Source organism: Micromys minutus, assembly GCF_963924665.1.
Source record: "Micromys minutus genome assembly, chromosome: 27".
Taxonomy (NCBI): Eukaryota; Metazoa; Chordata; class Mammalia; order Rodentia; family Muridae; genus Micromys; species Micromys minutus.
In genome coordinates this window covers 22,458,758-22,470,667 of record NC_137962.1, presented here as the reverse complement: position 1 = coordinate 22,470,667, position 11,910 = coordinate 22,458,758, and the positions used below count along the sequence as shown (strand labels likewise).

The 11,910-nt window shown below is 48.9% G+C and overlaps 1 protein-coding gene across 1 annotated transcript; it reads left to right on the top strand.

Moving 5' to 3' along the window:
* Nucleotides 1-2,249: 2,249 nt before the first annotated feature.
* Nucleotides 2,250-2,831, top strand: CCDC184 (coiled-coil domain containing 184; the record flags this gene model as incomplete). The annotated part of the gene is made up of 1 exon (XM_080938923.1): nucleotides 2,250-2,831. The coding sequence occupies one exon, from the start codon at nucleotides 2,250-2,252 to the stop codon at nucleotides 2,829-2,831; it is 582 nt and encodes a 193-aa protein (XP_080795049.1).
* Nucleotides 2,832-11,910: the final 9,079 nt, after the last annotated feature.

Sequence of the window (11,910 nt, the reverse complement as noted above, 5' to 3'; positions counted from 1 at the left end):
TTTCTAGTTTTTCTGTAGTTCAAAAGCAAAACAAACAGCAGACACATGAGCTCACGTGTTATGGTGAACCTGTGGGAGTCAAATTATAACTCTCTGGTTGTGCTGAGAGATATCGAGAAAAAAGGCATTCTGCTGTTTCATGAGCCAGTTTAGGGCTCATCTAAAGTTTATTAACCATGCCTGGTGGGAATGGCAGAGGCAAGGGCAATAACAAATTTGTTGAAGGAGCAAGGAAACAATATCGATGATTACTTTTTAGAAAACACAATGTTGCATGGAGTGTGTGCTAATTTTTGTTTTGGGGAAATCAAGTTTTTCACATCTGCCCAATATATGTCTTAAGTTATTTAAACATTCTGACCCTGGGTGCTTCCGGATAGTTTAATTTGGCTTTAACAGCAGCAGTGAGACAGGCACAGGTGAAACAGTTCTTTGATGCCACGAAAATTTCCCCGGCTAGACACGCTTCGTCACCAAGACATACAATCAGGGAAACTCAAGAACACACTTGCAGTTACTGAACTACTAGTGGCCAATGACACTCACCACACTTAATTTTTTCTATAGTCAGATGCCACTGTTAATTTATTTCTCCTTACCAGATTCTTGTAAACTGGGGGGAAGGGAGGTTGATCACTTGGGTTCCTTTTATCACAGTGATATTAGCGTGTTGTAGCCTACGAGATGACTACTTCCTCAGTCTATGGAATCTCTAAATAAGTATAGCCAGATTTTCTCCTTCTTCCTCCCACGCCTCTCCTGCTCTACCCTCTAAGTAGGGGGAAGAGTTTTCACAAAGGCCAGGGGTGTTTTGTGGGTGTCTAAATATGAGTACTTGGGGTAGGGGTCCTACAGCTGTTAATAATTCGCTCGATTGCGCGGCAGTTCAGTGTTAACTCAGATTTAGAAACACTGCAGTTCGGTCCATCAAGAAAACGATTCAGCTGAGGTCTCTGAATCCTTAAGGGATGAGACGAATTCTGGGCTTTTGAGGTCCGCTATGTGTGGGCTGGAGAATCCTGGGGAAGAGAATGGTACTTGGTAGCTCTTACTTAAGTATCCATTTCACAACTACATTAAGCATCTGCTTTCTGCGTCTCGGACGCTATTTTAAGCGCTGGGGATTCCAGCGTGATGGAGGGTGCAGAGAAGGGGAATCTGTTGCTATGGAGTTTTCATTCTCAGAATTTAAGTACTTAAGTTTCATCACTCTCATAAACTCAGCAACCTGGGTAGAAACAGTTGGGTCCCATAAGAGACTGAATCTCACCCTGAGCTTTCTGGAGGGAGGGGAAATTGGTTTATGCTGCAGAAGGAAGAGGCAGATCGGTCGTGCCTCCGCCTCCCTCTGCACCGCCAGGCCTGATGGGGCCAGCTACCCTGGGATTATTAGCAATCGTTACCCAGTCCTGCTGGCTGCTGGAGGAAGGATTTGGCTCTCGCACGGTTCTCCAAGGAAGGAATGCGGAGAGCGGATGAACCCTCCACCCCACCCCCGGCAGAAGGTCTCTCTTCGGCTTGGGGGTGGAGGTCGTGCAGCAAACTGCTTTCTCATGCTGTTCTATTAAACATTGCAGCCCCATGGTCTTTGCAGCTTCTCTGAGGCTACTGCAGCATCCCTGCCCCGCCCGTCAGCCCATACAACAGAGCTCCACTGCAGCCTCGGAACCCTGTTCTTTCTTCTTCACTTCCTCGTTGCCATGGAGACACACGTCATTTACGTGCCGTGCGTCGCCTTGGAAACGGGGGAGCATTCGCGGCGCCGCCGGGAGACCCGCCCCTGCCGCTCCAGCCGCACTCGCGGGCACTGCTGGTGGATGGCCGGGGGGAGTCCCGAGACCGACGTGCTGCGGGTCCCCGTGTCGACCCCGAGCCCTCTGCGAGCGCCTCTGTGACCTGTAGGCACTCTTTGTCGGTGATTGCCGGGAGGGCGGCAGGGACATAGGTACCACACTGGAAGCGAGCGGGCAAGCCACTTTTGCCCCTGGGTAAGCCCGAAGACGCTGGTCCCGGGACCCTAGACGGGTCTTCGTCCCGTTGTCGACTCTTCTCAGCCTCCTTGATACTGAACGTGCCCTCTGCCTGGGTCGCTCTCTTCACGTCGGCTCCCCGCCACTCTAGGGAGCCTTAGGTGTCCCTGGGCTCCACCCCGTCACTCCCGGGACATCTCCCCCTCCACACCCTTCCCCCCATCCTGGAGGACCGGCTGGACACGACCCAGAGCTGCCACCGCCCGTGTCTGCCACTCAATGGAGGACAGTCTGCTGGAGATCATGACCAAGGACGGCGGCGACATGCCGGCGCCTCTGGAGGTGTCCACGGTGCCAGCCGTAGGGGACGTGATCTCTGGGGAGTATAACGGCGGTATGAAGGAACTGATGGAGCACCTGAAGGCCCAGCTGCAGGCCCTGTTTGAGGACGTGAGGGCCATGCGAGGGGCATTGGACGAGCAGGCCTCGCACATCCAGGTTCTGTCGGACGACGTGTGCGCCAACCAGCGGGCCATAGTCTCCATGTGCCAGATTATGACCACTGCGCCCCGCCAGGGAGGCTTGGGCGTGGCCGGCGGCAAGGGGAGCTTCCCGAGTGTTCCTCATGAGCCAGAGACACCTTCGCCGGGGATCGGGGACAGCGGCTTGCTGGGTCGCGATCCTGATGAAGAGGACGAGGATGAAGAGGAGGAGAAAGAGACGCCTAGCCCCGCCACACCCACCAGTCACTGCGAGCGCTCTGAGAGCCCCGGTCTCCTTGGGGAGGATGAGCCACTTGTGGAGTCCCTCGACCTGCCTGACATTACCCTGCTGCAGCTGGAGGGCGAGGCCTCTCTGTGAGGGGGACCCCGCCGGGGAACCAGCTACCCGGGCTAGCTTTGGGTTTCCAAGTGCTGAACCCGAGGGGACTGAACAGTGCGGTGCAGTGCTCTTCGCTCCAAACGTGGTTCTAATAGGTCAGGGAGAGAGACTCCCTCAAAGAAGGATTTGTAGGGTGAAGGACTTTGGAAGCATCGCGAATTCCACCCAACCAGGCATCATAGCAAAACTGCAGAAAGGTGAGGTTCCCGGAAAGGAAGTGCCCATCTCTGGACTCCCATCCATCCCTTTACCTTGCCCCCTTCCCTCTTCCTAGGAAACAGGAAGACCACTGAATTATGTAAATAAAACTCTGCTTTTTCTATTCTGAAAAAGGAGTCACCTAGGACTTTGGCAAATAATCTCTATTTACCTAGAAATTAAGGAGTTGGGGTAATTCTGTTCTGGCAACGGGAAATGTACCCTTTTGCTGAAATCCATGACCATACATACAGCGCTCTGCGGAAACCTCTCCCCCTTACAGATCTCTGCAGTTGCTGATCGGTTAAGGAAGCACGAGGAGGGAACTGCAGCCCTAGGAATCTGGGTAGGGGGTCCCAAGGGCCCCTGGGGCTGGGAGGAGCTGGCACAAAGACACAATGGCTCCAGCTCTGGCATTGAGAACGCAGAACCGAACCTGCCCTGTCATGCCACTGACCTCACCTGGCATTTCTTTGCCGCTCACCTGGGCCAAGAGAACAAGGTACTCGGGTCACAGGCAGAGACTTGGAACTGCTCAGCAACAGTCCAGTGTTAGGGGACGTTTGAGGAACTCTTGAAGGGGGGAGGGCGTGTGTGCCACGCTGCAGCCCCAAACTGTCTTTTTCTGGCTATACCCGCTTAACTTCAGTTCCTCCCCCCCACCCCCGCTTCTTGGTGTTGCCTCCATGATGTCTTGTGTTACCTGTGTCCACTTGTGTAGTAGTGTGTGAGCCCTCAGGGGCAGGGCTTGTGGCTCTAGTGTTAGGTTCAGGGGGCTTCAGACCTGTCTGTGAGCTCCAGGCTATCATGGTGCTTTCTGCTCTTCTCCCCTTCACCCCACTCCTGAGCCAGGGCATGGAGCATGTGGCTGTCCTGGGGTCCCCCTTAACTGAACTCCCTCCTACCTTCTGAAGTGGTGACTGTGTGCTCCTCCCCCCTCCTCTGTGTATTCTTTCCCAATGCTTTGCTTGATGTCGACCTTAATAAAAAGACATCATCTTCTCTCTTGCTGACTGGTACTAAGCGAAGTTGAGGCTGGGGCTTCTGGGTCTGCTGTGTGGAACAGGGCTAAGTAGAAAATGTAGGGACCATGCCTTCCCTACTCTCTCTTTGCCTCCAGTCCCAAAGAGTTAACTGACCTTGTCCTGATTGGGACAAGCTTGCCAGCTCTGTCTGCTCTCCCTTTTAAGTGGAGCTGGAAATGCCGAGGTCTGCATGGAAATGCGCAGCTAACAAGGGTTCTGGTAGCCTGCACTCCACACCCGCAAGAGGTTTCTTTTCAGTGAGGCAAGCCATGGGGGTGACATCTGAATGAGAGCCCTGGTACAGCAGGCATGCCACCTGTTCCAAAGAATGGAGTGGGAGTCACTGTTCTGGAGGGGTTGCCCGGGGTTTCTGGAGTGGAGTGACACATCACTAAGGAAACCACAGCAACGGCCTCAGGCCTCTAGTGGAAGATGCGGGCAAGGTACTCCCCGGAGAGTCAACACTGACATCATCTCTAGGCAACTCCCTTGGGTGATGGAGATTTCCTGAGGCTGCCCCAGAACAAAGGTTGAGAGCTGACTAGGGTGTGTGTGTGTATGTGTGTGTAGGTGTGTGAGTGTGTGTGAGTGTTCTGTGTGTGTGTGTGTGTGCATGTGTGTGTTTTATGTGTGTGTGTGCATGTGTGTTTTGTGTGAATGTGTGTGTGCTTTGTGTGAGTGTATGTGTTGTGTGTGTGAGTGTGTGTATGTGTTGTGTGAGTGTGTGTGTTGTGTGAGTGAATGTGTGTGTGCATGTGTGTTGTGTGTGTGAGTGTTTGTGCGTGTATGAGTCTTTAATTCTAACAGTGGGTTGACTGCCTGAGACTTGCTCTGCACAATGTGTGTGACAGGAATAAAAACTATGACTCCTAGGATGTCTTGTGCAAATGTTAGTTTCCTTATAGTTCTCCTGGGGATGCAGGGTGAGGATGACTCCTCCAGTGAAGCAAAACCCAGAGAAGGTTCTAGAGACAGCCCCTTCCCCAGTTCTAAAGGTTTATTATAGATGCGCATGTGCATTTGTGCCTCTGGGTGTGCACATACACACACAGTGCCACAGAAAAGCCAGAAGAGAGCGTCAGATTCCCAGGAACTGGGGCTCAGGCAGGTGTGAACTGATTGACACGGGTGCTGGGGACACTCAGGTCCCCTGGAAGAGCAGCACATTTCTCCAGTTCTTATTTTGCAGGTCACCTTTGTGTCACCCTTTCTTTCTTGTTACCTTCCCCCCTTCCTTCTTCCCTCTTTTTCTTCTTGAGACAGGATCTCACCATAGAGTCATGGATGGCCCAGAACTTACTATGTAGAGCAGGCTGGCCTCTGACACACAGAGATTCATCTGCTTTTGCCTCTTGAGCAAACTCTTTTAATGTAATCTTTTCCTATATAAAGAACCCTTACCCCTGAGGACAGAGCTAAGGCAAAGGGCATGGTTAGCTTCTCAAGACAGCACGGACATTTTCACTTGAAGCAGACGTAGAGATGAGCCAAAAAGGCTGGAGGACTAACCCTGTATTCACAATATGCCCATGGAAACCTTGAGGTATACAGTCCTTGGGTAATGGATGTTGGGCCACTCAGGAGAGCAGCTAGGGCATGTAGCTGAGGATGTGGACTTAGGTTTCTGCTAGAATTTCAACATTCAGCCTTGATTACCATGCAATGCTCGGCTACTGAGCTCTGAGTTTATCTCCCAGCAACTGGATGAGGTAGACACCGCTGTTACTTTTACATAACAGCTCAGAAACAGATTTAAGACTTCAAGGTCACAGACTGGAATCTGGCAAAGCCAGGACTTAAGGCTGAGGCAGTTTGATTTAAAGGAGCCTTAGATAGAAACCATCTCTCTAATTGCTCCTATTCGGCTCTTCAAAGAGCCCGGGAGAATCCTGAAAAAGAAATCAACCACATCTTCAGCTTCTCAGTTTGAAGAGATTACAGTTCAGGCTTTGGTTCGAGACCTTTCTCAGCACTGGGTGGGTAATAATTTACTAACAGCTCGGAGCAGATGGCTGTTTGGACCTGCTGTGGGAGAGGAAACGTCCAATGCTTGCAGGCATTCCCTGGCAGTTTCTTCAGTAGATGAGCTCTCTTTTTGTGTCCTGCAGGTCAATTCTCTATCATTTGAGCGACATCCCAAAGGCAGCATTTAGACTCCATAGAAAGTTCTGTTTGACTCCTGTTCTGTTCCAGTGTTCCCGTGTACGCTGTTCTCTGTGTCCTCAGCCCCTTAGTTTTTCCTTACAACCCCGCAACTCCAGATAAAAGCCTTCCTGCAGAGAGCAAGTGATCTGCCACCCCCTCCTTTTCTGGCGCTGGCATCTCACAGAGATTTTGCACAGGTTACCCCCTCACCCCTGTTTCTTCCTTCTCTGATTCCCTCTGGCCTCTGAGGTTTCTTCTTTAGCCTGCTGGTAAAGGAGTTTGAGCTGGGGCTTCTCACCCAGGGTTCATGGCAGACACCACTGTTGAATATTTCAGGAAGCAACAAACATGGGCAATTGGATACAAAAGCCTGCAAATCTGTGTTCTCTCTAGAGATAAAGGGCCATTGTTTTCACTTAGTCCTTAAGAGTAAGAATCGGGCTTTGGTACAAAACGGGAAGAATCAGAGAGTAAAGTGTAACGAGATGTTTCAACTTGGACAGCACAAAACGGGAAGAATCAGAGAGTAAAGTGTAACGAGATGTTTCAACTTGGACAGCACCACGGACAAAGACTTCGTGAGCCAGGCCCTTCCAGCACCCAGGCCTCCTGAGCCTCAGAGTATTTCCTGCCTGGAGTCAGAATGGCATCTCCGTCTAATTTACTCGCCACTTTCTTGATGAAGTCTAATCACATCCGCATTATTTGGTTCTACAGTCCTACGTCCCATCACCCCAAATCTTTAACAGTAGCGGTTTGTTAAAGTGAGTCTGAGAAATGTCTGAGTTCACCTGGGAGCTCACAAGTACATCCCTCTTCACCCCAGAGAGGATACCAAAGACAAACCAATGAACCATCTCATCCCAGTCTAGGTTGGAGAACTCGTGAGTTTATTCGGTTGTTTAATAGGGGGTTGGGATTGAAGGAGGTATTACTTACAGAGCATGGGTATCTCCAAGGCATCACAAACAGCATCGGCAGCATGCTTGGCTGCTCCCAAGAGCTGACTCTATGGAACTCCCTGCCCCACCGGAAGGCAAACCCTCTCATACACTACTGCTTATCTGACCTTTCAAAGGTGGGCCTTGTGAAGTATGCAACTTTCAGTGCCTCCTTCCTCCCCTCTGGAAGGCACGTTTTAACTGAGAGAAAAATAATTTCACACCACCCTCCATGGCTTCACGCTAAGCTGTCAGTCTGGGGCCAATCCAATCCCACATACAACTCATCACAGCTGTTTCTGGAACCCTCATCTCTAACTAGCCTAAAGCACCTCTCTTCCAGGTCTGCTGTTACCCTCAAAGACAAAGCACAGTTTCATAGAAACATGCTACAGCCTTAACCCAGTAGAGCTAAACTCTGCTCTTGGAGAATGGCTTGCTTCCCGGTGACAGAAACTGGCCTTCCGCATAGCACTCAGGCTTTCAGTCTCACAGTGGTGTGGCGGATTATGCTTTCTGCTTGTGTCTACAGCGGACATTTCCCTACAAGCACACCTCAAATATACTACATTTCTCACAAGACGTCTTGCTTTGAGAGGCAGCTTTTCATAAACTTCTTCCCTTACTAAAATTCTTACTATACAACTGCACTCAGGGAACCTACTGTAGTGGAAATACTGAAAAACAAAGGGTTGTTCATCTGTCTTTTATACTAGCTGTCATTACCCCCCCCCCCCCCCCACATTCTACATTGTCTTCAGAAGGTGAGTTCCCCCTGAAAAACTCTTGGAAGCACTGTTTAGAGAGAGTCTGGCTCTGTAAATAATGCCATAAGGGCGCCACCTGTCGCAGAATAGAGGCATTGCAAGAAGAACCTCCAAGTGAATGTATGTGTTTTCCCGACTGGCAAATGCCTACTAAAAGCTTGGCTTCCTGCCATGTGGTGGGTAGTGAGACAGGAAAACTGAATAAGTAGAACGGATCCGAAGAATATAAAAAAGCAACTGCAATAAACTAGCTTCGCTCCTCCCGCAGTTACCTACTCCAAAAATTAATCTTCCTAAACCAGAGTTCTGAATACTTCCTCTACTTAACAATCTGTGACATCTCCCCAGTGCTCTCCATGTTAAATATAAAATAAGGCATGTGTGTATGGGGGGGAGGGTCAAACTCCTCCCCAACAAGGGCCTGGCATAACCTCCACCCCCCATATAGTTTCTTCCCCTAGCTACTTTTTATGGCCTGTTTTACTTCCTCAGAAGCTCAGTTCCTTCAGTCCCTGGGTGAGCGGTCTAGATGAGTCTCCGTTCCTTTCCAGAGAAGTCAGTACAAACTTCATCTCCGGAAAAGAACCTTTCATCCTCCTTCCTGGCACTACGTGTCCATCTCCCCTCCTGGTTGCTTCCCCCTTATGCTGCCCAAGAGTGAAACATCCCCAGAGATACTAGACAATCCTGTTTGATTATGAATGTGTGCTTTTTATTTCTAAAAACAAGGCTCACCATTTTCATCCAACACTCTAATGGGTAGAGTCGAAAGGAATCGTGAACTGTGTGGCCACAGGGTCCTGCTCCTCGGTCCCCAGAGCTGCCTCCACTTCCCGGCACTTGGTAAAGCTCCTGACTTTTCTACTTTGACCTGTCCCTGTCATTTAGATCGAGTCCTCTCCATTCTTCAGGGCTCCTCAGCGCTTCTACTTTAGACATGGAGCAATGTGGCCTCCTCCTCCTCCTGTGGGTCGGCGGCTTTTTGTATGTGTTTGGTGGTGGCAGCAACAGGGAGGGGGAGGGGGCACGAGGACAACAGCTTTATTGTCCTTTTCTACTCCTTGCCTGCTAGTGTTCAACCTCAGCAAACTGTCCATCTGTTTCCAGACTTATGGGCGCCTTGAGAGCTGCACCTGTATATTTATGCTTTTAGTCTCTGAGATGTCTACCTGCACTGTATGTCACTTGACTGAGTGGCACCGCATGGGAGGATCCCCAAAGAAAGGAAACTGCCAATCATAATCATTGTTTTCTTAACACTTAGGTCTTAAAGCTCCATTCTTATTTAAGTATCATTTATTTCTCATTTTCAAAAGGAACTTTAAAATATCAGTACCACACACACAGCTATAATTAAAAGTCGCTAAAGAATTACTTTATGCATATGAATACATTGTCACACTCTTTTCAGACACACCAGAAGAGGGCATCATATCCACACTACAGATGGTTGTGAGCCACCATGTGGTTGCTGGGATTTGAACTCAGGACCTCTGGAAGAGCAGTTAGTGCTCTTAACCACTAAGCCATCTCTCCAGCACCATTATAGAATTACCATTACTTCACCTGAGCCTGGCACTTCTGAATTGCTTTTTGCACTGTCTGTATTTTTCCATGCATTTCCATTAGGGGCCATACTGAATTTTAGCGGAGCAGAGTTTCTTAGGAAGAAACTGTTGTCTCTGGGAGTTCCCTTTGGGGTCCAATTTCTAATCTCCAAAGCTTTGCTTCCTTTGATCTCTCTAGAGAGAGTTTAAGGTAAGTGTTTGAACAACACCCAGGACCAGTATTGCTTCAGGGGGTCCTTAGAGGGTTGATAAACTGAAGGTATCCAGTCACTTTGAGTGATAGCTAGGGTCAGGCTGTGTGATGTAATCCTCTGGTCATGACTTTTGGGAGCTGACAGGAATTGTGAGCTACCATCAGTTAGATAGGACATTCAATTTGAAAGATGTATAGATGTTGGGAGAAATTACTTTTGGGTATCACTGAAATTTACATTATTGGGCTGGAGAGATTGCTCAGTGGTTAGAGCACCGACTGCTCTTCCAGAGGTCCTGAGTTCAATTCCCAGCAACCACATGGTGGCTCATCCATCTGTCATGAGATCCGATGCCCTCTTCTGGTGTGTCTGAAGACAGCGACAGTGTACTTATATATAATAAATAAATCTTTAAAAAAGGGTAACTGCTGGGACCTTTAAGAACAGCCCTCAAGGCTGTGGAAGAGAACTCTAAAAACCAGAATCTGAAAATACATACTTTTCTAGCTATGCAAAGAATAAGGATGCAATATGAATTGCACAAGGGGCTTCGTGAATGTAAAGGAGCAGAGGCATGTGCATTAATGAGCCAGCCTGTCAGAAAAATACAAAGACAGGCAGATTTCCAAGTTCAAAGTCAGCCTGGGGTGTTGTCAGAAAGATAAAAAAAGCAGGCAGAGTCCTGAGTTCAAGGTCAGCCTGGGATGCAGCTAGTCCAGGCCCAGGTGTGGTGATTTTAGCTGGATCCCACCCAGCCTGTTTAGCATCTGTGCTTAACGGAGGCAGGCAGGCACTTTTCTGGATTCTTTAGCAATTTTAAAAGGATATGTGCTTCCTGTCTCTTAAGAGTTATGGGGTTGGGGTCATGGGATGCTGATTCATAGGATGGTTAAAGGGAACCGGGAGTAAAGAACTGAACTGATATATAAATTAAAAAGCTGGGTTTTTGGTCTGCAGGAGGTGAGCCAGCAGAAGGCGACAACAGTTTTTGGAATTTTCTTTAGAGAGCTGTCTCTAGAGGCATCTCTGGAGAATGAAAAACAGCTTCTTCAATAATTTTTTTCTAACAGAATTTCTGACTTGGTCAGACTTGGTTGAAAATCCCAGGAGTTACTTAGAGGGCCGACACAGCTGTTCTAGAATGTCTTCTCAAAGCTATCCAGAGAAGGCTGTCTGTAGAGAGAACATAACTCTTGTGGAATTTTTTCTGATTTTAGTCAGAAAACCTGTGAGCTATCCAGAGAGCTTTCACAGTTTTTACTAGGATAGAGAGCTGTCTCAATTACAGCGTTCTTAGAATAGAAAAAAAAAAAGCTGTCTAGTGCAGAGCAGAACACACACACACACACACACACACACACACACACACAGACATAAAGAGATGGGGGCTGGGGAGTCTGGGAAGCCATCTCATTAGAACCTGGGCTACCATCTTGGACCCACAATTTGACTTTGAGTTGTTTCTTTTTACCATTCCCAGACACCCCTTCTCCCAGAAGCCCTCTCCAAGCCAAGGCTTGTCCTTGGCACATGGGGAAAGTAGATGTGTATGCAGGCAGGACAAAGACAATAGAAATAAAGTACTATAAAGACTTACAGTACGGAGAACATGTAATGTGACTTTGGAAGCAAAGAAGCAGCCGGTGCGGCATCCGACTCTGGGAAACGGAAGTAGAGTGGTCTCGGCCAAGCCATTAACAAAATTTCCCTAAGTGAACTACATTTGGCGTCTCCACCAATATACAAAGTATATTGAGTGAAACAATAAAATTCTTGCATTTTCCACGAAGAGACAAAGTATGATCACAAGCAAAAGAGAAACAGTTGGACGGGAACTCCTGACCCAAAGATCGCAGTGAAAAAGAAAGAGAGCCAAGTGCAGGCGTGGGCGCAGGCCACTGGGCGCAGACTGAGCTCTTGTTGTCCAGGGACAGAAGCAGCGCACTGTAATCTACAAAACAAACGTTAGGAAGAAATGGGTGTGGAAGACGAGGACAAAGCCAGATAGGTGCAGGTCAGAAGCCATACAGATAAGAGGGGGTGAGAAAGGCAGAGTGTCATTTTCCACCACAAAGGCGGTGTTCGGCACCCGGGCGGGACTCAAAAAGGAGTCACTTCGGTAAATAGAAGGAGAGGGAAGAAGTGTCTTTGTAAAAAATGTGCCAGAGGCCGAGAAAACGGACAAGTAGGCAGGATTACAGATCTCAAGAACAAACGCGG